This window comes from Chiloscyllium punctatum, chromosome 8, assembly GCF_047496795.1.
Source record: "Chiloscyllium punctatum isolate Juve2018m chromosome 8, sChiPun1.3, whole genome shotgun sequence".
NCBI lineage: Eukaryota > Metazoa > Chordata > Chondrichthyes > Orectolobiformes > Hemiscylliidae > Chiloscyllium > Chiloscyllium punctatum.
In genome coordinates this window covers 44,443,847-44,471,428 of record NC_092746.1, presented here as the reverse complement: position 1 = coordinate 44,471,428, position 27,582 = coordinate 44,443,847, and the positions used below count along the sequence as shown (strand labels likewise).

Sequence of the window (27,582 nt, the reverse complement as noted above, 5' to 3'; positions counted from 1 at the left end):
CGGATGCTGCCTGACCTGCTGTGCTTTTCCAGCACCACACTCTCGACTCAGTCTGTAATGCTGAAGGATGAGGAGACATGTACTCCTGGCAGACTATTGCCAAAAAAGATATTGGTAACAGGAATCCATGGTGAGACAAAACTGCTCATTATGTAAAGTAAGGCTAGACTGTCCAGAGAAGAATGGAGGATTTGTGATAGGAATACTGGACCAACTCTCAGCTCCAGGAATACAATTTGTCCTTGCAGATGATATAGCTGATTCACTGGTAGGCATGCTGCCTAACCTAGTTGAAAAGCCAGTGGGAGCGCAGGCAACTGAAGAAATGAAGGATCTTTATTCAGGAATTTTTCCTGGTTGTGTGGTCACAAGATTACAGAGGATCAAGTTGAAGCAAGAGAGATTAAAAGGCACAGATTAAAAGGAAGCTGACATAGCTTTATCTGAGATGTTTTTTGATCAGATAAGTGGAACAGAGAAGGATCAAATAGGTAAACATGCATGTATCTTTAGTTCTGCTAAGCTGATTGAGTTACAGCAGAAAGATGAGAACCTAAAACAGTTGTATCAAAAGGCATTTGCAGAGGAAGAAAGTAAATGCATCCCTGTGTCTTATTACTTAACAAATGGTGTCTTAATGAGGAAATGGAGATGATTACACATTCAAGCAGGTGAGAAATGGCAAAGATTCATCAAATTGTTTTGCCAGTATGGTATAGAAAGGAGGTGCTGCGAGTGGAGTATGAGCTACCACTTGGAGGTAATTTAGAGGTGAGGAAAACAGGATAAAATACAAAGTTTTTTTATGGCCTGGACTACACAAGGATGTAATTGAATTTAGCCAGATGTGTCATTCATGTCAGCTAATCGGAAAACCACAGACACTAATAAAACCTGCACCTTTAACACCTATTCCAGCATTTGAGGAACCTTTCACAAGAGCCTTGATTGATTGTGTAGGTCCCCTACCTCAAACAAAAAGTGGGCATAAGTATTTATTAACAATAATGAATGTGTCGACTAGATTTCCAGAGGCAACATCACAGCTAAAATGGTTGTAGAAAAATTACTTAAATTTTTACTCGATATGGACTGTCAATAAAAATCCAGTCTGAGCAAGGATCAAACTTTGCATCCAAACTATTCAAGGAGTTTATGGCTAACTTTGGAATAAAACAATTCAAATCTACTGCATACCATCCTGAATCGCAGGGAGCACTAGAGAGATGGCATCAAACACTAAAGACCATGTTGTGGGCTTATGGTCAGAATTATCCAGATCACTGGGATAAGGGAGATCCATTTGTACTTTTTGTGATCAGAGATATACCGAATGAATCAACCAAATTCAGTCATTTGACTTAATTTTTGGGCATGAAATAAGAGGACCATTAAAATTGATTAAGGAGAAATTAATAAGCCAGAATTCAGAGACCACCCATTTGGACTATGATCCAAATTTTACACAATGATTAAATAAAGCTGGAGAGTTGGCTGGACAGCATTTAAAAGTATCACAGCATACAATGAAACAGGAAGCGGATAAGAAATCACAAATTTGCAATTTTGCAATTGGGGATAAGATATTGGTGTTACTTCCAGTAACAGGTGAACCTTTAAAAGCAAGTTTTAGTGGACCTTATCAAATCGAGAAGAAATTGATTGAGATGAACTACTTGATAAGGACTCCAGACAGAAAGAAATCTCAGAGTGTGTCATGTGAATATGCTCAAAAGCTATTTTGATAGGGAAGGAAAGCAAGAGGAGAGTGTGTTGATGATTACAGCACAGAAAGAAGAACTAAGTTCAGAGGATTCTGAATTGGACATTCCTCAAATCAAATTGGACAATGAAGAAGTTGTCAAAAATTAAGATAAATTATTGAGTTACCTTCCACAAGAAAATCAAAATGACCTGAAAGAGCAATTATTATCACATGGGGAGATATGCGGAAATAAACTGAGAAATATTAATCTAATTGTGCATGATGTAGATATAGGAGATGCTGTTCTGATTAAGCAACACCCTTATAAGCATAACCCTCTAAAGTTGGCACAGGTTCTGAAGAAGATAGAGCGCATGCTCCAAGATGACATAATCGAAGTGAGTTACAGTGACTGGAACTCACCCATAGTCATGGTACCAAAGCCAGATGTCACTCAACGATTATGTGTGGACTATCGCAAAGTCAACGCTGTTACAAAGACTGATGCATATCCAATTCCACAGTTGGAGGGCTGTGTTGAAAAGGTGGGACAAGCAACTTATATTTATAAGTTTTACTTGCTCAGAGGCTGCTGGCAAGTAACTCTGTCAGACAGAACAAAGGTAGTTTCAGCTTTTGTAATGCCAAATGGACTCTAACAGTTCAAAATCATGTTATTTGGTATGAAAAACGCTCCAACCACTTTTCAGAGACTGACTAATAAGGTCATTGCTGGATTACCCAACTGTGTGGTGTATATTGATGACCTGGTGATTTTTAGTCACTCATAGAAGGAACATTTACAGCATTTATCGTACTTGTTTGATTGACTTCGGAAGGCAGACTTGGTTGTAAACCAAGCTAAAAGTGAATTTGCCAACGCCCAAGTCACCTTCCAGGGGGCAATGTTATTGGACATGGACAAATGGTCTCATGGGATGCGAAAACAAAAGTAATTGGGGAATTGCCCACACCGTCGATGAATAAAAGCAGGACTACAATTCCTGGGGTTGCGTGGATTTTACCGAACATTTGAGCCGAACTTTAGCAGTATGGCTGTCCCATTCACTGAATTGTTAAGAAGGGCAAGAAGTTTCAGTGGATAATGAACTGTCAAAGGCATTTGACAGCCTAAAAACCACAGCCCCAGTGTTAGCCACACCGGATTACACAAAGCCTTTCAAGATGGCTATCGATGCCAGTGATGTGGGTGTTGGTGCAGTGCTCCTGCAGGAGGATGATGAGGGAATAGCGAGACCCATCGGGTATTTTTCCAGGAAGTTGCACATTCATCAACACAAATATTAAGTGGTGAAGAAAGAGACTTTAAGCTTGGTGCTGGCATTACAACATTTCAGTGTTTATATTAGCAGCAATGCATCTGAGACAATCGTATACACTGATCATAACCCATTGACATTTGTGGAAACATTTAAGGACAGAAATGCCAGACTGTTTAGATGGAGCTTGTTGCAGCCATTCAATTTGGCAATTGTGCATGTGGCAGTTCGGAAAGATATGATTGCCCGTGCGTTATTGAGACTCGAATGAGATATGGGGATGCTCAGTGGCGGGTGGGCCGCGGCCACAATTTACATGTGGATGTGCATGTTTGTGTGTTTATAGTTAGTATACAGTATATGTGTGTTTAGACTACAAACCCAGTTTTGAAGGATTTTAAAAATGAAGCCATCTTTTGGTAGTGATGGGTCATGTTTTTAAGGGGGGAGGTGTCACACAGCTGGTCCCTTTTTTCTGAACGCTATTCCTTTTCTCAAGAACACTGTGTCCTTGGTTTTGTTTTCAGAGGTGTCATAAAGATCTCCCATTGCCAATTAGACTGGTTTGGTACAGAGATTAAATGGTGTTGAAAGGCCTCTTTGTTTATATGTAAACAGGTGAGACTTAAGGCCAAAGTGGTCATGTTTTAGAAGTGACCAGTATAACGGAATGGGAGTGGTCAGCTCTCTAATTGAGCAGTTCAGACCCGAACTAGTTGGGGGTTCAACAATGTGGAAACTCTCTCTCTCTCTCTTTCTTTCTGCCCTTCTACCTTCAATCTGTAAGCATCTGTTCCATTTTTTAAACTGTGTTTTAAGCGGGTTTGCTTATTGTGACTGTTGTGCATATTCAGAACAACATAATTAAGTCTAGTTTGGATAGACTGAGTTCTGGCGGGGTTCCTTATTCTGTTCTTTGTGTTTCATTGTGTAATTTTGTAAATACATTTCTGTCTGTTTTAAAATCTAGTAGTCAACCTAGCTAGTTTACTCCGGGTAATTCTCACTGTACGCTTACCAAAATAAATTGCAAAGTTATGGTCTGGGTTGCCTGCTGAAGAATGTTTTGAATGGTCTGGCCTAGTCCATAACAACATTCATTTGAAAGAAAGTCATGACCTCAGTGGCTTCAGGTTTTCCTGGCTTGCAGTTGGCTGAGTGTTCATTTGATAATTTTAAAACTGTTTTCAAAATCTCTCTTCTTTGCCATCCCTGACTCCTCCATGCCTCTCTCTTTTACAGCCTGGTCACTAAAGTAGTACAGTTTCTGTCCTTCAGAAGCTCTTATCTTCACAGCTTCCTGGCGTTGCAAGCTGTCTCCTCTGTAGCGTCTTGGCCCTTTACAGCTGTGTCCATGCGGATCATGTCCTAGAAATACAAATTTCTGCTTTCAATCATGAAGTTACCATTGATCAGAACCTGAATTTGACCACATAAATACTGTGAGAAAGTGAGGACTGCAGATGCTGGAGTATCAGAGTTGAAAAATGTGATGCTGGAAAAACACAGCAGGCCAGGCAGCGTCCGAGGAGCAGGGAAATCGACGTTTCGGGCAAAAGCCCTTCATCAGGCATTCCTGAAGAAGGGCTTATGCCCGAAACGTCGATTCTCCTGCTCCTCGGATGCTGCCTGGCCTGCTGTGTTTTTCCAGCACCACATTTTTCAACACATAAATACTGTGTATAGCTCCATGAATAGTTTAGAGGTTAAGAAATAACTGAAGTATGTAACTTACCTCCTATTTCTCTAACGTCTGTTCATGATATACAAAGGGCAAAAGTGAGGACTGCAGATGCTGGAAAAGAGAGTTTAGATCAGAGTGGTGCTGGAAAAGCACAGCAGGTCAGGCAGCATCCGAGAAGCAGGGAAATCGACGTTTCGGGCAAAAGCCCTTCATCAAGCTTCCTGATGAAGGGCTTTTGCCCAAAACATCGATTTTCCTGCTCCTCGGATGCTGCCTGACCTGCTGTGCTTTTCCAGCACCACTCTGATCTAAACCCATGATGTACAAAGCACAAGTCCACAATGTGATGGCATACTTTGTGCTTGTCTGGATGAGTACAACTATAACAGGAGGTTCAATACTATCTAGAAGAAAGCAGTCTGCTTGATTGGCAACCCATGCACCACCATCAACATCCACTCCCTTTACCACAGAATGACAGTATTGTGTATCACTTACAAAGTGCACTGCAGTAAATCACCATGGCTCCTTCCTGTGACCGATACCACATGGAATGATAAGCACAGGTGCAAGGGAATACCGTCATCTGCAAGTTCTCCTTCAAACCACACAGCACCCTGACTTGAAACTGTATTGCAGAGTTTTCATTGTCACAGGTTGGAAGCTCCCTTCCTAACAGCAATATGGGTGTATCTACACTCCAAAGACTGTACCAGTTCAAAGCGATAGCTTAGATTACTTACGGTGTGGAAACAGGCCCTTCGGCCCAACAAGTCCACACCGCCCCGCCGAAGTGCAACCCACCCATACCCCTACATCTACCCCTTACCTAACACTACGGGCAATTTAGAATGGCCAATTCACCTGACCTGCACATCTTTGGACTGTGGGAGGAAACCGGAGCACCCGGAGGAAACCCACGCAGACACGGGGAGAACGTGCAAACTCCACACAGTCAGTCGCCTGAGGTGGGAATTGAACCCGGGTCTCTGGCGCTGTGAGGCAGCAGTGCTAACCACTGTGCCACCGTGCCACCCACAACTCATCAACTCTTACTGTAGCTTACTGCCAACTCATCAGCTGCGGTTAGGGATAAACAGTAAATGTTGCCCTAGCCAGTGATGACCACATTCCATAGATTAATAAATAAAGACATTCCTCTCTTACCCTTGCAGTCTCTTTGTTGTTCATGTTGTTGCACTGCCACTTAATTTCACGTTGCTCCTCCAGCCTCAGAAGCTACTGTAACGTATTTTCAGCTGATAGCTTCAATTGCATCTCACTAGTGAACTTATCAGCAATAGGTGCAGCAGATTGAAGGAGCAGATCCTCACAGATTTTGTCACATGTTCATAGGTGACTTTTCTTTCATTGCTCACCCCTTTGAATTTTCATTGCTTGAATTTTGCCATTATTTTTGGCAGCGTTTGAATTTGTCCACTGGCCCCATGTATTTTGAGCCCTGCTCCAGAAAGCATACAAAGGAGAGATAGCAGAATAGTTGCATGGATAAAGTAGTACAGTTTCAATGATAGACTTGAGAAGTCAGTATTTTAAGAGAAAAGAAAGATGAAGAATATTTTGCCAAGTTAAATAAGCTAAATAGAAATAACTGCTTTCAATGTGGGATTAATAGCTGGATGACACAGATAAGCTATTTGGAAACAAAACAAGTGATATGAAGATCAGTTTTAAAAAAAAAACTGATATTATTCTGAACTAAATGATATCCAGCTGAGCCAACTAGCCCCCGAAATATGCACCGTAAGTAATTCCCAAATATGAGCAGTTTTCAATTTTTAAAAAAATTCATTCTGAGATATGGACTTTACTGCCCATTCTTCGTTGCCCTTAGAAGGTGGTGGTGCACTGCTTTCTTGAACCAGTGAAGTCCAGTACACCTATAATTCTATTAAGGAGCTAGTTCCAGAATTTTGATCCAACAATACTGAAGCAGCAACCATATATTTCCAAGTAAGGATGGTATGTTCCTTGGAGGGAAATTTACAAGTGATGTTGTTCCCATGTCTCTGCTACATCTGTCCTTCTAGATAGTAGTGTTTGTGGGTTTGGAGAAACTGTGTACGGATCCTTGTTGCACTGAATCTTGTAGGTGGTACTCATTGCTTCTGGAATACTGATATGAAGGTACGAGGCATGGGATCTAAGGCAGTTTGGCTAATTGGATCCAGAATTGGCTGAGTGCTAGATTGTGATTGTCATGGGGTGCTTTGTGGCTGGAAGTTTGTGTCCAGTTGGGTTCCGCAGGGATCAGTGTTGGGGCCCTCGCTGTTTGTCACCTCTATAAATGCTTTAGACTTGGAATGTAGTAGTGTTAATCAATAAGTTTGCAGATGTTACAAAAATTGGTAAATAGTGATGAGGATATAGGAGGATATAGACAAACTGGTCAGATGGGCTGATCCATGGCAAATTGAATTCAATCCAGATAAATATGGAGTGATGCACTTTGGCAGGACAGTTAAGGCAAGGGAACACATAATGACCTGTAGGAACCTTGGTGTGCATGTCCACCAGTCCCTTAAGATTGTGGAACAAATAGATAAAATGGTGAAGAAGGCATATGGAATATTTTGCTGACATGTGAAGTTTATGCTGGAACTGTATAAACCATTAGTTAGGCCACAGCTAGAGTACTGTGTGCAGTTCTGGATTCCACTTTATAGGGAGGATATATTGCACTGGAGATGATGCAGAGAAGATTTCCCAGGATGTTGCCGGGGCTGGAGACTTTCAATACTGAAGAGACATTGGATAGATGGAGGTTACTTTCTTTGGAGCAAAGACTAAGCAAAGGAGTTACCTGATTGATATATGTAAAATTGTAAGGGTCATAGGGAAGGAACATTCCCTTCGTGCAAGGATCAGTGACCAGAGGGCATAGATCTAAGGTAAGGAGGTTTAGAGGGGATGTGAAGGGAAAAAGATTTTTACTCAGAGGGTGGTGTGAATCTGGAATCCACTGCCTGTAAGAGTGGTAGAGGTAGAAACCTTAATAATATTTAAGTATTTAGATATACACTTGTGATGCCAAGGCATACAAGATTCGCGGTCAAGTGCCTGAAAATGGGATTAGATTAGTTAGGTGGGTATTTCTGACTGGTACAGAGTCAATAAGCTGCAGCCTTTCTTTGTATTGTAAACCTCAATGTCTCTAAAAGTCTTCAATTGGTAAGTAAGCAGATAGATGCAGTTTCTGTTTGTAATAATATAAAAAGTCTGAATGATTGATACTTTCATTGTCTTGTAGCTAAAGGTAGTTTAAAGAGGAATTAAGTACCATTGCCATCACTAGAGGAGTAGTGAATTACACAAATGAATGGGGCTGAAGGCAGATGGGTTCCATGGCTCTAATGGCTTGGAACCTAAAAGAGAGGATACTCAGATAGTGGATGCATTGGTTGTAATTTTTCCAAAAATCCTTGGAGTCTAATGATCCACCAGAGGATTAGAAAACTGATGATGTGACATCCCTATTCAAAAGGGTAGTCAAAATGCAAATAACTATAGGCTAATGAGCCTGACATTGACTGATAGAAAAGTATTGGAATCAATTACTAAATAAGTGTTAGCAGAACATTTGGAAAACCAAAATCTAATGAAACAGAGTCAGCATGGTTTCATGAAAGGGAATTCGTGTTTGACTAATTTAGAACATAGAATGTTAGAGTGCAGTACAGGCCCTTTGGCCCTCGATGTTGCACCAACCTATGAAATTAATCTATTGCCTGTTTAACCTACGCTGTTCCATTATTATCCAAATGTATGTCCAATGCCCATTTAAATGCCTTTAACGTTGGTGAGTCTACTACAGTTGCAGGCAGGCCATTCAATGCCCCTAATACTCTCTGAGTAAAAAACGCTACCCCTGATATCTGTCCTATATCTATCACTCCTCAATTTAAAGCTGTGTCCCCTTCACCAGTTGAGGAAAAAGACTCTCACTGTCCACCCTATCTAACCCTCTGATTATCTTTTCGTCTCGATTATATAACCTCTCAACCTTCTTGCCAATGAAAACAGACTCAGTTCCCTCAGCCTTTCCTCTTAAGACCTTATGGGTGGCACGGTGGCACAAAGGGTGGCACGGTGGCACAGTGGTTAGCACTACTGCCTCACAGCGCCTGAGACCCGGGTTCAATTCCCACCTCAGGCGACTGACTGTGTGGAGTTTGCACGTTCTCCCCGTGTCTGCGTGGGTTTCCTCCGGGTGCTCCGGTTTCCTCCCACAGTCCAAAGATGTGCAGGCCAGGTGAATTAGCCATGCTAAATTGCCCGTAGTGTTAGGTAAGGGGTAAATGTAGATGTAGGGGTATGGGTGGGTTCCGCTTCGGCGGGGCGGTGTGGACTTGTTGGGCCGAAGGGCCTGTTTCCACACTGTAAGTAATCTAATCTAATCTAACCTTCCTTCCATACCATGCAACATCCTAGTAAATCTCCTGTGAACACTTTCTAAAGCTTCCGCATCTTTTTTATAATGTGACCAGAACTGCACGCAATACTCCAGGTACGGCTTGTACAGCTGAAGCATGATCTCGTGGCTCTGAAGCTCAATCCCCTACCAATAAATGACTTCTGAACAACCCTATCAACCTGGGTGGCAGCTTGCAGGGATTAATGCACTTGGACACCGAGATCTCTCTGTTTATCTACACTTCCAAGAAGTTTACCATTAGCCTAGTACTCTGCATTCCTGTTACTTCTTCTGAAACGAACTACCTCACACTTCTCCGCATTAAACTCCATTTGCCACTTCTCAGCCTAGCTCTGCATCTTAGCTATGTCCATCTGTAACCCACAACATCCTTCGGCATTATCCACAACTCTGCCTATCTTCGTGTCATCTGCAAACTTCCTAATCCATCCTTCTATGCCCACCTCCAGATTATTTATAAAACTGACAAACAACAGTGGCCCCAAAACAGATCTTTGTGGCACACCATTGATAACTGAACTCCAGCATGAACATTTCACATCAACTACCACCCTCTGTCTGCTTTCAGCTAGCCAATTTCTGATCCAAACCGCTAAATCACCTTCAATCCTGAAACTCTGTATTTTGTGCAATAGTCTACCATGTGAAACCTTATCAAACACCTTACTGGAGTCCATATATGTCACATCAACCATCTTACCTTCATCCACCTGTTTTGTCACCTTCTCAAAGGACTCAATAAGGTGAGTGAGGCACGACCTACCCTTCGCAAAGCCGTGTTGACTATCCCTAATCAAACTATTCATTTCCAGATGATTATAAACCCTGTTTCTTATAATCTTTTCCAACATCTTACCTACAACCAAAGTAAAGCTCGCTGGCCTATAATTACCAGGGTTATCCCAACTCCTCTTCTTAAACAAGGGAACAACATTTGCTATCCTCCAGTCTTCTGGCATTATTCCTGTCGACAATGATGACATGAAGATCGAAGCCAAAGGCTCAGCAATCTCCCCCGGCTTCCCACGGAATCCGAGGATAAATCCATCCGGCCCAGGGGTCTTATCTATTTTCAGATCTTCCAACATTGTTAAAACCTGCTCTTTGTCAACCTCAATCCCATGTAGTCTTACAGCCAGTATCTCATGATTTGGAGATGCCGGTGTTGGACTAAAGTTAAAAAACACACAACACCAGGTTTAATTGGAAGTGCACTAGCTTTCGGAGCAACAAATTTGTACTTTCAGGGTTACATTGTACTTTGCTCAAAAACTGTATGCATTCATGTAAAACTCCGTTATCTCACTTTTTAGATTAGAATCAATGTAAACATCATGGCATAGACAGAGAACACGGAGCCAACACCTTCAACATATTGTCTAGCTATCACCATTGTTAACAGCTAACCCGGGAATGCAACTTTTTGAAAAAAAGGTTTTGTGATTTACACACGAAAGAAGTGAAACTATCACGGTATTCTAACAGATGAAAGGCTTAGCAGACAATCAATTTTTCAATGTATAATTTCAGTTACATCACACTGTAAATTTTTGCAATAAATTCTGTGTGTTGGGATTGAGCCCTCCACTACCACCTGATGAAGGAGTGTCACTCCGAAAGCTAGTGTACTTCCAATTAAACCTGTTGGACTATAACCTAGTGTTGTGTGATTTTTAGCCTGTATCTCCATATTCTCACTAATATTGTCCTTTTCCAATGTGAATACTGACAAAAAGTAATCATTAGGCTCTTCCCCCATGTCCTCAGATTTCACACACAACTTTCCACTATTATCTTTGATTGACGCTAGTCTTACTCTGGTCATTCTTTTATTCCTGATACACCTATAGAAGGCCTTTGGGTTTTCCTTGATTCTGTAAGCCAACAACTTCTCATGTCCCCTCCTGGCTCTTCTGAGCCCTCTCTTTTATTTTCTGGCTAACTTATAACTCTCAAGTACCCTAACTGAGCCTTCACACCCCATGCTCATGTAAGCCGCCTTCTTCCTCTTGACAAGAGCTTCAACTTCTTTAGTAAACTATGGCTCCCTCTCTCGACAACGACCTTCCTGCCTGATAGGAATATACTTATCAAGGACTCGCAGTAGCTTGTCCTTGAATAAGCTCCACATTTCAAGTGTGTCCATCCTCATTAGAGTTTTTCAAAGAAGTCTCAACCAAAGTGGATGGAGACGAATCAGTAGATGTTGTATTTGGACTTCCAGAAGGTGTTTGACAAGGAATCTCAAAAAATTGCAATATAATGTTTGAGGTAGTATATTAGTCTGGAAGGAGAGTAGGCTAATTAGCAGGAAACATCAAGCAGGGAAAAGGTGATCTTTTTTGTGTTGGCTACCTGTGACCAGTGGGGTTTCACAGGATCAGTGCTGGGACAACAACTATTTAGAACATTAGAACATAAGAACTAGGAGCAGGAGTAGGCCATCTGGCCCTTTGAACCCGCTTTGCCTTTCAATAAGTTCACGGCTGATCTTCTCATGGCCTCAGCTCCACTTATCTGCCCTCTCACCATCGCCATTAATTTCTTTACTGTTCAAAAAGTGTCTATCTTAGCTTTAAAACATTCAATGAAGCCTCAACTACTTCATTGGTCATAGAATTCCAGATGCACAATCTTGAGGATGTACCCTCTCAAATTCATCCCTAAATCTGCTCCCCTAATTTCGAGACTTTGCACTCTTGTCCTAGTTTCACCTCCACCCCCCCCAATCAGTGGAAACGTCCTCTCTACTTCTATCTTATCTATTCCCTTCATAATTTTATATGTTTCTATAAAGATCCCCCCTCATTCTTCTAAATTCCAATGAATATAATCCCAGTCTACACAGTCTCACCTCGTAAACCAACCCCCAAACTCCAGAATCAACCTTATGAACCTCCTCTAGTGCCAGTATATGTTTCTCAGAGACCAAAACTGAAGGCAGTACCGTATATTGCTGCAACATAACCTCCCTCTTTTCAACTTAATCTCTTTAGCAATGAACGATAAAATTCCATTTGCTTTCTTAATTCCATGTTGCAACTGCAGACCAACCTTCTGTGATTCATGCAGGGCCATATGCACAGCAACATTCTTCAATATTTTTACCATTCAAATAACAGTCTTTTTTACTGTTATTCCCACCAAAATAGACGACTTCACATTTATTTACATTGTATTTCATCTGCCAGACCTTTGCCCACTCACTTAAACTAGGAAAAAACAATGACTGCAGATGCTGGAAACCAGTTTCTGGATTAGTGATGCTGGAAGAGCACAGCAGTTCAGGCAGCATCCGAGGAGCAGTAAAATCGATGTTTCGGGCAAAAGCCCTTCATCAGGAATAAAGGCAGAGGGCCTGAAGGGTGGAGAGATAAGCTAGAGGAGGGTGGGGGTGGGGAGAAAGTAGCATAGAGTACAATAGGTGAGTGGGGGAGGGGATGAAGGTGATAGGTCAGGAAGGAGGGTGGAGTGGATAGGTGGAAAAGAAGATAGGCAGGTAGGACAAGTCATGGGGACATTGCTGAGCTGGAAGTTTGGAACTAGGGTGAGGTGGACGTCTCCTAGCAGAGCGCTTTAGGGAACATCTCCAGGACACCCGCACCAATCAACCACACCGCCCTGTGGCCCAACATTTCAACTCCCCCTCCCACTCTGCCGAGGACATGGAGGTCCTGGGCCTCCTTCACCGCCGCTCCCTCACTACCAGACACCTGGAGGAAGAACGCCTCATCTTCCGCCTCGGAACACTTCAACCCCAGGGCCTCAATGTGGACTTCAACAGTTTCCTCGTTTCCCCTTCCCCCACCTCACCCTAGTTCCAAACTTCCAGCTCAGCACTGTCCCCATGACTTGTCCTACCTGCCTATCTTCTTTTCCACCTATCCACTCATCCTCCTCCCTGACATATCACCTTCATCCCCTCCCCCACTCACCTATTGTACTCTATGCTACTTTCTCCCCCACACCCCCCCAGCTTATCTCTCCACCTTCAAGCTCTCTGCCTTTATTCCTGATGAAGGGCTTTTGTGCAAAACATTGATTTTACTGCTCCTCGGATGCTGCCTTAACTGCTGTGCTCTTCCGGCACCACTCACTTAAACTATCTGTCCCTCTGCAAAGTTTCACAGTCCTCTGCACGCTTTGCTCTACCACTCATCTTAGTGTCATCCACAAACTTTGACACACTACATGTGGTCCCCAATTCCAAATCATCTAGGTAAATTGTGAATATTTGAGGTCTGAACACTGATCCCTGAGGCATACCAGTAGTCACTAATCGCCAACCAGAAAAGCACTCATTTATTCCTAATCTTTGCTTCCTGTTAGTTAACCAATCCTCTATCCATGCCATTACATTACCTGTAATACTTATTTTATGTAGCAGCCTTTTGTGTGGCACTTGTCGAATGCCTTTTGGAAATCTAGCTACACCACATCTACTGTGTCCTCCTTGTCCACTGTGCTTGTAATGTCTTCATAGAATTCCAGTAGATTAGTTAAACATGACCTACCTTTCATGAACCCATGCTGTGTTTGCCCAACAGGACAATTTCTGTCTAAATGTCTTGTTTACAGTATATATTAATGACTTTGAAGAAATTGAATGTACTGTAGCCAGATTTTCAAATGACACAGAAATAGTTGTAAAGGCAGGTTGTGAGAGTTATACAAACAGTTTACAGAGATATTGATAGGTTAAGGAAGTGGGCAAAAAATTGACAAATGGAAGATGATATGGCAAAAGTTGCAATTGTTCATTCTGGAAGGGAGAAAAGATAATAGTTTAGTAAACTTTATTTTAACCAGCTCTCTCAATAAACCATAAAAAAGTATATTCCTCAAATATCAGAAATGTACTGTATTATTGCAATCGCCACAATTTCCAAGTAGTCAGTTGAGGGTGTATGTGAAAAGGCTCTCTGCTGGTATGTATTATTTAAGGCAAAGTTGCATTATTGTTTAAGTGACTTATGCTGTAAATAAAGCATAACAGTGATGTGTATAACTCCACGCCACATTTTGATTACTTATGTGTGCTTGTATATTGATTATGTGGACCTTTTGATCAACTAGAATATTCAATCAGTTGACACACTCCTGGTCACATTGGTGCTGGTTAATAAAATGTTTGCTGTATTATTTAAATGGACAAAAACTGCGGAAAGTTGCAACACAAATAAACTTGGGGATACCTGCACAGACACAGAAAGCTAGCACACAGGTGCAGCAGGTAATCAGGAAGGTTAACAGAAATTTGGGCCTTCTCCAATGGAATTGAAGTATAAGAGTAAGTCGGTCTTACTGCAAATGCAGAAGGTGCAGGTGAGACCACATCTGGAGTACAACAGCACTTTTGGTCCCCTTATTTAAGAAAATATGTTATCCCGTTGGCGGCAGTTCAGGGAAGGTTCACTAGGATGATCCTCAGTATGGAAGATCTTTTGAGCAAAGTTCAAACAGGTTGGACTCTACTTACTAGAATGTAAAACACTGAGAGGTGGTTTCATTGAAAAGTACATGGTTCTTCAGGGGCTTGACAGGGTAAATGCTGAGAGGAATTTTCCCCTCATGGATGAATCTAGAATCAGAGGGCATAGTCTCAGAATTGAGGGTAGAAGAGTGTGGTGCTGGAAAAGTACAACTGGTCAGGCAACATCCGAGGAGCAGGAGAATCGGCGTTTCAAGATGTCGATTCTCCTGCTCCTCTGATGCTGCCTGACCAGCTGTGCTGCTCCAGCACCACACTCTTCGACTCTGATTTCCAGCATCTGCAATCCTCACTTTCTCTTCAGAATTAAAGGTACCAATTTAAGACTGAGATGAAGAGGAATTTTATCTCTGAGGGTTGAGAGCTTTGGAATTCCTTACCACAGACCTGTGAGGCAGATCCTTGTGTATATTTATGTCTTAGATTCTTGATCAGTAGGGGAAATCAAAGTTTATGGGGAAAAGACAGGAAAGAGGATGTGAGAATTGTTGACGGATCAGCAGTGATCCTATTGAATAGTACAGCAAGCTCAAGGCAAGTTAAAAGTCAATCTCATCGCAGAGGTTCTGGAGTCATGCAAAGGGCAGATCCAATAAGGATGACAGATTTCCTTCCCCAAAGGCCATTAGTGAATCAGAAGGATTTTTACAATAATTGACAGTGATTACATGGTCAAAATTAAGCCAACTTTTAATTCTTGTTTTTATTACATTCAAATTTCACCATCTCTATGGTGAACACTGTCACTGTTTTTATCACTGCCTGGATCCAAATCTCAGAAAGTCCCACCCTAACAACAAATGAAAAATGCAGCTTAGCAACACTTTCGCAAAGGCAATTAAATGTTGGTTTTACCTATCACATTAATTTTATTCTTAATTTTTGTAAAGTTTACAAGACCTTGGATTCTACTCCCTAAAATTCAGAAGATTAACAGGAAGAGGTAGAATTGCTAAAGAGAAAGGTTTAATAGGAGTGGTTATCTTACTGGGCTTGTAACCTGCTGGCCTGACCCAGTGATCCAAGGTCTTGAGTTCAAATACAGAATTTAAATTGAAAATTGAAGAGTATCTCTAATAGTGGCCATGAAACTGCTGGATTATTGAAAAAATTCATGTGACTCATTAATGTCATTTAGGGAAATCTACTGCTCTTGACTATTCTGGCATATGTCACTCCAAACAAAGCAACATACCTGTGAAATAATCTAGGAAGACACTCTGTTGTATCCAAGAATGCCAATTAGGGATGAGCAATAAATCCTAAAACTCCACAATGTTCAAAATCAGACTGCACTTTGAGTACTGCATTCAGTTTTGCTCATCAAGAGATGAGCAAAGGGACTAGTGCAATAGGCCAGTGATTCTTAGCATCAAAATATTGAGTTACAAGGAAGGACTGGGAAGAACTGAACTTGTTTAGCCATTTAGCAGGACAATTTTGAAAAGATTTGTTCTCAGATATTTCATCACCATTCTAGATAACATCATCAGTGAGCCTCCGTTGAAATGCTGGTGTTCTGTCCCGCTTTCTGTTTGTGTGTCTTGGTCTGTTAGGCTGGGTGATATCACTTCTGGTTCTTTTTCTGAGAGGTTGGTAAATGAGGTCCAAATCGATGTGTTTGTTGATGGAGTTCTGGTTTGAATGCCAGGCCTCTAGCAATTCCCAAATGTGTCTTTGTTTAGCCTGTCGTAGGATAGATGTGGTGTCCCAGTTGAACTTCGTTTGTGTTTAAGGATAATAGTGATAGTTGGTCATGCCTTTTGGTGGCTTGCTGGTGCTCATGTATCCTGCCCGTCTGTCCGATGTAGCATTTGTTGCAGTCCTTGCAGGGTATTTTGTATATGATGTTTGTTCTGCTGGTTGTTGATACAGGATCCTTTAGGTCCATCAAGATCTGCTTCAATATGTAGGTACGCTTGTGGGCTACCATGCTGCCTAGGGGCCGGAGTAGTCTGGTCGTCATCTCTGAGATGTCTTTAATGTAATGTGGCTAGAGTCTCTGGGCATGTTGTGTCTTCTTGTTTAGGTTTGTTGTGTAAGAATTGGGGGACTATGCTTAGCAGGTACCTGTTGTTCTTGAATATGTTGCATAGGTGAGTTTCTTCAACTTCTCTTAGTTCCTGGGTGCTGGGACACCAGTTCAACTGGGACAATACATCTATCCTGGGACAGGCTAAACAAAGACATGTACGGGAATTCTTAGCTGCCTGGCATTCGAACCACAGTTCCATCAACAAACGCATTGATTTGGACCTCATTTACCAACCTCTCAGGAAAAGAGCTGGAAGTGATATCACCCACCACAACAGACCAAGACACACAAACAGAAAGCAGGACAGAAAACCAGCGCTTCACCATAGGCTCACTGATGATGTTAACTTAGCATGGTGACGAAATGTCTGAGAACAAATCTACCAGCTCAGTGAGCAAACTTATAACCTTAACCACAATCTGAGCTACAAATCTTGAAAGGAACATAGAAATATATTAAATGTTAAACAGCATTGAGAATGCAAAGCTGAAGCATTACTTTGAGGTACACCAAGAAAGTAAAGTAGGAGATGCAAATTCAAATTGGTGAAAAGGAAGCTTAAGTTAGTTCCCAGGAAAGCAACTTCAAATAAAGAATTACAGTGGAACAAGGCACTTTATAACCTTTTGGACTTAATATTGAGTTCAACACCTTCAGATTGTGAACTCTACTCCCATTTCACCTCCTCCTTTTAGCTTTACTTGTTGCATTCTTTGGCATCATGTCCTCTCTCCTCCCTTCCCCCACTCAGTGGGACTATCTGTTCTTTCCAGTTTGGCAGTTGAGCACAGCTATGCTGCTATTCTCACTTTTTGATATAGCATAAATTCTGTCCCCTCTACACTGCACGTCAGCTCTGATGAAGAGTCATCTTGACATGAAGTGTTAGATTGCTGTATGTTTGTGAATGCTGCCTAACCCGCTATGACTTCTAGCATTTTTTAGTTTTCTGTTTAAAGAATGATGTTCAGGATAGATGAGTAAAAATTAAAATCTTAAATTATTTCAGATGACATTTAGAATGCACTGGGGTGAAAGGAAGTTATTTGAATATATCACCTCGCTGCCATGTGATTTAAGGTTTAATTTCTAGTACATAGAGAACACTAGAGTCAGAGAGCATGGAAACAGATTAATTCGGTCCAACTAGTCCATGGGCACCATGTTCCCAAACTAAACTAGTCCCACTTGCCTGCTTTAGGCTCATATTCCTCCAAACCTTTCCTATTCATGTACTTATCCAAATGTCTCTTAAATGCTTCAGCATCCATCACTTCCTCTGGCAGTGCATTCCACATACGAAAAATAAAGTTGTCCCTCATTTCCTTTTTAAAACTTGCTCCTCTCACCTTAAAAATATGCCTGCTAGTTTAGACTCCCCCATCCTAGGGAAAATACCCTTACTTTTACCTTAACTATGCCCCTTATCATTCTATAAACCTTAAAGGTCACCCCTCAACCTCCTATGTTCCACTGAAAATAGTCATTCCTGGCGATACCCTGTTAAATCTTTTCTGAACACTTTCCAGTTTAATAATAATCTTGCTATAGCTGGGTGACCAGAATTGCACACTATATTCCAGAACAGACTTTACCAACATTCTTTACAACCTCAACATGACATCCCAACTTCCATGCTCAAAGATCTTAGCAATGAAGGCAAGCATGCTGATTTGTTTCTTTACCACACTGTCTACCTGTGTCAAAAACTTCAAAAAATTATGTGCCTAAACCCCTTGGTCTCTCTGTTCTACAACACTACACAGGGCCCTACCATTAATTGTATAAGTCCTGTTCTTGTTTTTTTTACCAAAATGCAATACCTTGCATTTGTCCAAATCAAACTCCATCTGCCATTCCTCAGTCCATTGATTAAGATCCCTTTGTAATCTTAGATAACTTTCTTCACTATGTAGCATACCACCAATTTTTGTGTCATCTGCGAGCTTACTAACCGTGCATTCCATATTCTCATGCATATTGTTTATATCAATGACAGCAAATGTGAACCCAGTACCGATCCCTATGGAACACCGGATAAAAGAAAATTACTGCGGATGCTGGAATCTGAAACCTGAACTCTGAAATCTGTAAGGAGAGATGCTGGAATCTCTCCTTACAGATGCTGCCAGACCTGCTGAGATTTTCCAGCATTTTCTCTTCTGTGGAACACCACTGGACACAGCCCTCCAGTCTGACAACAATCTCCACCATCACCCTATGTTTCCTACCATCAAGCCAATTTTGTGTCCAATTGGCAAGCTCACCCTGAATCCTATGTGATCTAACTTTACTAATTAGTCTATCGGGCAGAACCTTAAAAAAGGCTTTACTGAAGTCCAAGTAAATATCTACCACTCTGCCCTTAGCTTCACCTTACTAATTGGCAACAATGTTATTTCTCTGTGCAACTTTCCTTCAATTATTTATAATGCCCCCACCAATAATTTTAACCAATACCAGAAAATATCAATTATTGTTAAGGAGAGAACTTTGTGTCTTCACTTAATTTGTTTTCTATATTTAAGCTAAAGAAAATGTTTGTAGTACACTTTAAACTGTGTTTTGCTTTAGAACTCTTAAGGTATATTTGTTCATCTAACCTTTTGTTTTCACTTTCCTTCCTAATAGCAGAAAATCTGGAATTTCACTACCACATTCTAGATTTAGTTTAACTGGCAGGAATCCAGACTACATCGGTGGATATAAATTAGTCATTTCTACATTTTCTGGAGTTGAACGCAAATTTGGACTTTACCTACCACGATTTTCACCCTCTAATCCACCATGATCTTACGATTCGAAAGCCAGACAAAACGTTAAGAGAGAAAGAGGTAATGTATCCTGGTTTACAGCCCTTTGTTGGCTGTCAACGAGAGATACTTTCACTTGTGCGATGTGATGTAAAAGTGGTTATTGGGTACAGAATGCATGAATACATGAATTGTTTGTTTTGTGATTTATTAAAAAAGCTTTACTTTTACATTTTGATGTTTTATGTATATTAATGTAAATAGTGAACTGTTTGAAAAGACCCAGTTACTACTTTAGTGTAAAGTACTGTTGAGATTAGAATTTTTTTCTTCAATATTGGATTAACATATGCTTGACAAATTATGATACTTCAAATAAATATGTTTTAATCAGTGGAAATTTTACCTGTAATGTAGAAATGACTTGATTGTATTTGAACAAGGAACTATTCCAATACTGACCAATATTGTTGAGCTATGAAATCTGTACTTTAATGAAACTTTGTTTGATTTCTTCAGAATGAACCATTGAAACATCAAATATAACTGGGCAGTTCATTTTAGATTTGAAAGTATGTTCACTGTTGAATATATTGCTTAAGTCATTTGTGATGGATTTGCAATTGCTTAAACATTCCAGTTATGCTCGAAGTTGGTTTAAATGATAGCCAAATATATGGAAACAAAATATTTGCAAGCTTGTGCATATCTTTTCAAAACATTTTAATACAAAACATTCTTGTATCCAGTGGAAATATATATTCAGTTGTTTATGAACTTCTCTGTTGGTGATAAAATAGTACTGTTTTCCATATATTGTATATGGATAGCATATCACAGATATAATCCCACAGTTCTGGAAGATCTCAGTGATACAAGTTGCAAAACTCTTAGATATCATGTCAAAAGGCTGACAGCATGCAGCCGTGACTGTCCCTCAGTAGATTGTTTGCTGCTCTTTCCTTCTGTATGGTACCTTGTCCTGCAGGAGCGGAGGTCACAGAGTGTTGCAATATTTATAGCTAGGAATATGTCGAAGTTGTGAGATAAGGGTGTGAGACTTGCAGCACTGTTAAGTATGTGAGGTTGAGGTTCTGATGGCTAGAGATTGTCAATGTGCTGTGGTGCATTGTGTAGTTGTGAGAGATTGATGATGCGTAGTTTGCAAGATGTGTACACTGGCCTTGGCCACTCATGAGGTCAGAGAGCAAATTGTAGTCAAGTCTTTAAGACTAGATTTCTGACACTGATCTCCATGGCTAATTGCTTGCCTTCCTTTCTAATCCATATTGGATAGTTTTTTGACCATCTACAGAATGACTTTTCCTCACCCTTATATCTCCTGCATTAAGACCACCAACATGAATGTGAGAACCTCGGAGCCCTCTCATTGTTGCATTACTCCTTATATTTCATTAAATTAGGAACAGAAATAGGCCAGTTCACCCAACAAGTCTACTGTGTCATTCATTATTTGAGTAAAGCTACATTCCACTTCACAGTTTGCCCCCTCCCTTGGTCATTTTGTGGCTCAAAGATGTGTCTAACTCAGCATTAAATACATTCAGTGACATAGCCTCTGCTTTCCTCTGGGGACTAAAATTCCAAAGACTAATGATCCTGAGAAGCAGCTGCTCTTCCTCATCTCGGTTTCAAAAGGAGGTCTCCCATTTAAGATTATGCCCCCTAATTCTGAGGCAAGATAGGGTTAGCATTTATAAGCTCCTTTATATGTTTCAATAAAATAACATCTCAATCTTCTGTTTTCCAACAAGTATAGGTCAGAACTTTTCAGCCTTTTTTGTTAAACTGGACAACCCTCCTCATTCCAAGAATCAGTACAGTAAATCTTTTCTGAACTGTTAGAATTGGAGACCAAAACAGTATACCATACTCTATTTACTTGTAATGCTGAGGAGTTGCAGTATAAATTCCAACATTCTTTTCACCTGCTTGATTACTTACTGTACCTATACATTAATATTTTGTAATTCATGGTAAAGGACACCCTGATCCCTTTGTATTACAGAATTCTGCAATCTCTTTCCAATTATATAACATACTGCTTTACTATTTTGCCTACCAAAGTGCACAATCTCATTTTCTCACATTATCCTCATCCATGAAATCTTTACCCACCCACAATCTCTATCATTTTGTAGATGCTTTAACCTCCTCTTTGCAATTTGCTTTTCTACCTCTCTCTCTACCTTCAGCGAACTTGATTACAATATAGTCAGTACATTTATCCAGGTCTTTAGCTGTCAGGACAGACACCCCTGGATCACCTACTGAATTTTTAATTACAACTCCCCACCACCAACACAAGTGGACATACAGCTAGAAGGAATGACTGACAATAAAAATCCTGAGTAATGTAATTCATGGATAGTCTGGAAGCCCTGTGTGGATTAACCTCAGCCTTGAGGAAGCACCAAAATTGGATGATGGGAGGTTGTCAGGGACATTGAATGGGAGGAATGTGCTGTAAACTGAACTGTAAAGACCTGTAAGGGTTAGATGATATAGCTCTGGATAGGAACAAATTGGCCAAATAAAAAACAAAATTAATGTTTCTGTAGGTCAGGAGTTAAATGCAGAGGGTTCTTGTTGACCCAAAGCAATAAATGACCCTCACGTTTAGTGGAAAATCAGTTCGGCCCAGGTCCTTGAATCGAATAGCAGTTCAACTTTCACATTCCATGAAAAGACCAGAGATACTAGCCTGAACTTGCTCAGGTTCCCAAAAAAACACTAAGATATTTCTGCAGCTGATTTTCTTTAAGAACGTATTTTTATTTTCTGAGAGCACTCCTTTCCTTTTAAACCTCACTACTAAACAGTAAATAACGTACAAGAAGTGGCCAGATTTTCCATTTTTTAATTCTCAATGCATAACGTATGTGTTCCCAACACTTTAGAATACGTTGTTCTCAGAAACTGTCCAGTAAACTATGAACTCCACAGCCAGGCTACCTTTCTCCATCTGACTTTTACAGTTTATATAGTGTCTTATGAATATTGTCATGCCTTCTTGACAAGCTCCCAATATTTATGGGCGGCACGATGGTTAGCACTGCTGCCTCACAGCGCCTGAGACCTGGGTTCAATTCCCGCCTCAGGTGACTGACTGTGTGGAGTTTGCATGTTCTCCCCGTGTCTGCGTGGGTTTCCTCTGGGTGCTCAGGTTTCCTCCCACAGTCCAAAGATGTGCAGGTCAGGTGAATTGGCTATGCTAAATTGCCCGTAGGGGTAAATGTAGGGGTAATGGGTGGGTTGCGCTTTGGCGGATCGGTGTGGACTTGTTGGGCCGAGGGGCCTGTTTCCACACTGTAATGTAATCTAATTTTTTTATGCTCCACCCTACGATGTGGTTACTGTTTTGGGTGAGCTGTACAGGCTGCCTAAGTGACTTCTTGCCTTTATCATTTCTCTTCTCTGCACAAACCATATCCACATCCTGGTCTTTCCTGAAATTAGCTTATCCTTCTTTGTTGTGCTAATATCAGTAATTAACAGAGTCACCCATCTACCTTTTCATAACTTCTTGTCTTTCCTAAGTGTATGTCCTTTAATATTCAGGTCCTAATCAATGTCATCATGCAACTCTCTCTCTCGGCTACCAGATTGCGTTTATTCATTTCTGTTTGTGCTGCTAATTCATTTCTTTAGGCTTTCAGATAGGGAGTCTTTAGTTCTATCTTTTAGTTCTATTTGTAACCTTAAAATGTTATCCAATGCCCCTACTATTTAGTTTGAAACACATTTTAGATCCCTAGTTATACACTGACAGGAACCCTGGCTCCCAGTTTGGTTCAGATGGAAGCCGTCCCATCAGTACAGATCACATTCAATCTGACATACTATATACCAAAGCATAAAATATCTCTGAAACCTGTTGGATAATTGCAAAGTCTGATGCTTCTGCCTGCTGGGTTTCCTTAATTGCTACACTTGTAGTCTCTCTGTCCTGTCCCTGACCACTAACTAAATCCTTGGAGGAGCGACTGCCTCGTGGCTCAAAGAATGCTGGTGACTCTCCCCATCCCTGATTTACAACAGTGTCTGTAGTTCAGCCTCCAGTTTGTGAAGTCTCAGCTGGAGCTGCTGAAATGCTCTCAGAAATTCACCATTTAACTTGTAGCAGACTAAGAATCAATGACTGGCAGCTGAAAAGTTAGAAGAAGCAAAGGCCACCTCTTGTCCTTACTCCCAAATGTAGCACTCAAGTGCTAAGTTGCAAAACATTGGATGGATTTATATTCTAACCAGAAGATGTATCTGACCCAGTTACAGAGGAATCAGTTTCAGCTGATTGATTCCTTTAAATATGCCCAACAACTCTATGATGGAGTGCTTGTTAAAATTATGCTCAAGGCTGGAATTTCAGAATTTAAACTGTAGGCTTCAGGTAAAAATTAACTACACGGTGGCTCAGTGGTTAGCACTGCTGCCTCACAGCACCAGGGACCCGGGTTCAATTCCCACCTCGGGCAACTGTCTGTGTGGAGTTTGCACATTCTCCCCGTGTCTGTGTGGATTTCCTCCGGGTGCTCTGGTTTCCTCCCATGTGCAGGTTAGGTGAATTGGCCATGCTAAATTGCCTGTAGTGTTAGGTGTAGTGGACTGGGTCTGGGTGGGTTGCTCTTCGGAGGGTCGGTGTGGAAGTGTTGGGCCGAAGGGCTTGTTTCCACACTGTAGGGAATCGAATCTACAAACAAAATTAGATTTGTACAACAAAATAATTAGAACCCTTACCTAACACCCAGACCCATTCCCCTACAGTATTATCCTATATTTACCCTGACTAACGCAGCTAACCTACACATGCCAGAACACTATGAGCAACTTAGCATGGCCAATTCACCTAATCTGCACATCTTTGATTTGTGGGGAGGAAACCCACATACATAGTCGCCCGAGGCTAGAATCAAACCTGGGTCCCTGGTGAAGTGAGGCAGCAGTGCTACCCACTGAGCCACCAATAGCAGGTGCATGGTTGAGGGGCAATGATCCCTCTAAGCTCTTAGCTGCTCACAGAGTTCACATATGCTGATCAGCATGACAATGCATTGACTTCTAGTTCCAAAAGCTGCTGCCGTGCATGGACTTGGAGAGCCACACAGTGGCAGGAACATTAGAAGGAGCCACCCTGATAAAGTAGGGTTGGCCAATGGACCACTGAAGTTGGCTGATCAGGTTAGATCCGTGCATGGGGGTCAGTGAATGATTTGTTGTAAAGTGTGTTAAGGAGAGGGAGGGGCTGGGTAGGCATGTCAGTTGTGTAATTATCGAGGACTTACAGCTACTGTTATTTCTTCTAACCTTTCATGGATAACCAAGGAGGTAAGTGAGTTGAAATCTTCTGAAGTCTTCGACTTCAGCTCAGAATTGGAGACTTGTTTTATTTTCAGAAATTGCCTGAATGCCATGTGCTTAAATAATAATGTAATTACCTCAGTCAATTCGTTGGGATTTGAGGAGTCCTGATGCACATTTGCAACTGGAAGATCTGGTACCAGTTGATGTACAGCTGAGCTAAAGGACCAGAAATACCAGTTTCAGTCTCTGGTTTCTGTTGTGAGTTGAACTGAGACAGTAATTTTTTTAAAAATGGCATCACATTTCGGTACATCCTCAGGATATTCCACAGTCAATTAATTGCCTTTCAAATGCAATCAATGCTGGTCTGTAAGCAAAGTTTACTGCCATGAACTGACCAGCTATGTTTCACAAACAGAAGTTGACCAGATTATCAAATCCTAAAATGGGAACTAAACCCAAAATATTGACTCAAGTAAATGGGTCATCAATGAACCGTTACTATTTACCTTGAAACAATTCCTGTGTTAAGGAACTTTACAGTCCAAAAGCATCACTTGATATGGCACTTTACCCCACCATGAGTCAAGTTCAAATTTGGTGGCAAGCTAGTGCTACTGAAGTCATAAATACACTGAAAGATCTTCATCTACCATAGTACTTTTGACTAACAGTATGCTGTGTAAAACATGAGCTGTTATTTTCTTAGAATGAAAAGAGAGCATAAAATACAACTAGATTATTTCTTAATTGAAGTATTGCTGAGGCAAGCTGATTATACAAGTTGCTTGTATTTTGATAATCCAGTAGAACAATTAGAAAATGCAAATTACACTAATAGTATTGTTAGACTTCAGTTTAAAGCATTCTAAACTTAGCAAATGGGCATACTTTCCAAAGACCTAAAATATAACCCATACAGACTTCTCTATAGATCTGACAGCATATTCTTGGCACGATCAAACTGTCGCAAGACATAGTTGTTCTGATTTCCTACAACATTTTTTAAAAATTATATGTTAACATTCCTGCAGCACTGTGGAATTAAAACAAAAATAACAGCAATCCTTGCTGGATGAAAATACTAACATCAATAGAATTAACTAATCTTGCATCAGCCACATCCGATTCTGAGAGGCTACAGCTTAAATTGTGAAGTAGATTTGTGTGTCACTTGTCCTGCAGTGTTCAAACTACAAATAGTATTATGTTGACAAGTATGCTCATACAGTCATAGAGATGTACAGAATGGAAACAGATTTCAGTCCAACTCGTCCATGCTGACCAGATATCCCAACCCAATCTAGTCCCACCTGCCAGCACCCGGCCCATATCCCTCCAAACCCTTCCTATTCATATACCCATCCAAATGCCTTTTAAATGTTGCAATTGAACTAGCCTTCACCACTGCCTCGGTCAGCTCATTCCATACACGTACCCACCCTGTGTGTGAAAAAGTTGCCCCTTAGGTCTCTTTTATATCTTTCCCCTCTCTACCCTAAACCTATGCCCTCTAGTTCTGGACTCCCCCACCCCAGGGAAGAGACTTTGTCTATTTATACTATGCATGCCCTTCATGTTTTTATAAACATCTATAAAGGTCACCCCTCAGCCTCTGACACTCCAGCCCGAGCCTATTCAGCTTCTCCCTATAACTCAAATCCTCCAATCCTGGCAAAATCCTTGTAAATACTTTTCTGAATCCTTTCAAGTTTCACAACATCCTTCCGATAGGAAGGAGACCAAAAGTGGCCTTGGAACTGTTTTCAGTGTTTGGGATATTGGACCTTTAAACTTTCTTAAATGGGAATTGCTACCACAGTATCGCAGAGAGTGATTTTTTTGGGGGGAGAATATTAACTTCTTTAAATGAAGAAAACAAAAATATGCAAAATTAAAATAATAAAGGAGACAGAAGGTATGTTCTAGGATAATTTATTCCATGCAGTAGATTAATAAATACAGAGCAGCAATGCTCAAAGTTCAACCATTCATAATGGTGCATTACCAGTGTGAAAACGCCACATTTGAAATTGTTGGCTCAGTTTTGTAGTGCAGCTCACCACATCCGCATACTATCATATTTAACATCATGGATTTAATAGACGATGCTATACATGCATACAAATACAGGTATAACTATGGGCTTCCAGCTAGTCATTACAACTACTAACTAGTAATGAATAGCTGTTCTGCAATTACAACATTTTAAACAACATTAAAGAATTGAGCGATAATTTTCATAATGCTATATTGTTTTTAAACATTTTACATATTGTTAAACATACTAGAAGTGTGAAACAGTAAAACTATAATAGCAGCTTTTCGTCATAAATGGCACTTCCAACTGGCATATCTTCATATAGCATAATTGCACTGGCAAAGCAAGTTCAGATAACATCTTATAGCTGTACAGTCAATTCAGCAACACTTTCCTCTTCAGCATCTGCCCGGTTAGCTCGGATCTCCACCAGGGTCCTAGCAAAACGTGCCCACTCATCACCATGAGGAATTGCCAATTGCTGTGTGAAAACAAGTGAAAGTACATCACCTTGAGGAAAAAGTTTCTAACACTCAGCTCTAAAGCTTCAAAGGTATACATATCTCCTGTTCAATTCATATGGTGACTCTGCTAATATTTTTTGCTGTTTATCTTCCTCATTGGTCAAGATTCACACGCTGTATATGTTTGGATTTACTATGCACACCTTGAATAGGTTTAATGGCTCAAATATAAATGTTCCACAATCTAACAACATATAAAAAGATTGTAAATCATTAGCCTGCATTAAGTGTCATTTAACTATTATGAAGAGTCATTAACTGTGCAACATATTGGTAGTCCTGTCACAAGCT

At 40.8% G+C, this 27,582-nt stretch overlaps 2 protein-coding genes across 6 annotated transcripts in view; one reads left to right on the top strand and one right to left on the bottom strand.

Moving 5' to 3' along the window:
* Nucleotides 1–20,147, top strand: part of slc25a13 (solute carrier family 25 member 13) — a 258,563-nt gene extending 238,416 nt beyond the window's left edge. Inside the window, exon 18 of the mRNA XM_072575450.1 lies at nucleotides 19,283–20,147. Within this exon, the coding sequence (XP_072431551.1) occupies nucleotides 19,283–19,442 (160 nt within the window). The 3' untranslated portion in view covers nucleotides 19,443–20,147. The remainder of the gene's footprint in view (nucleotides 1–19,282) is intronic.
* Nucleotides 20,148–26,645: 6,498 nt separating this feature from the next.
* Nucleotides 26,646–27,582, bottom strand: part of LOC140480503 (cytoplasmic dynein 1 intermediate chain 1) — a 279,676-nt gene continuing 278,739 nt past the window's right edge. For all 5 annotated transcript variants that reach the window (XM_072575444.1, XM_072575448.1, XM_072575445.1 and 2 more), the window contains exon 17: nucleotides 26,646–27,248. In XM_072575444.1, coding sequence (XP_072431545.1) covers nucleotides 27,129–27,248 — 120 coding nt within the window. In that variant the 3' untranslated portion in view covers nucleotides 26,646–27,128. The remainder of the gene's footprint in view (nucleotides 27,249–27,582) is intronic.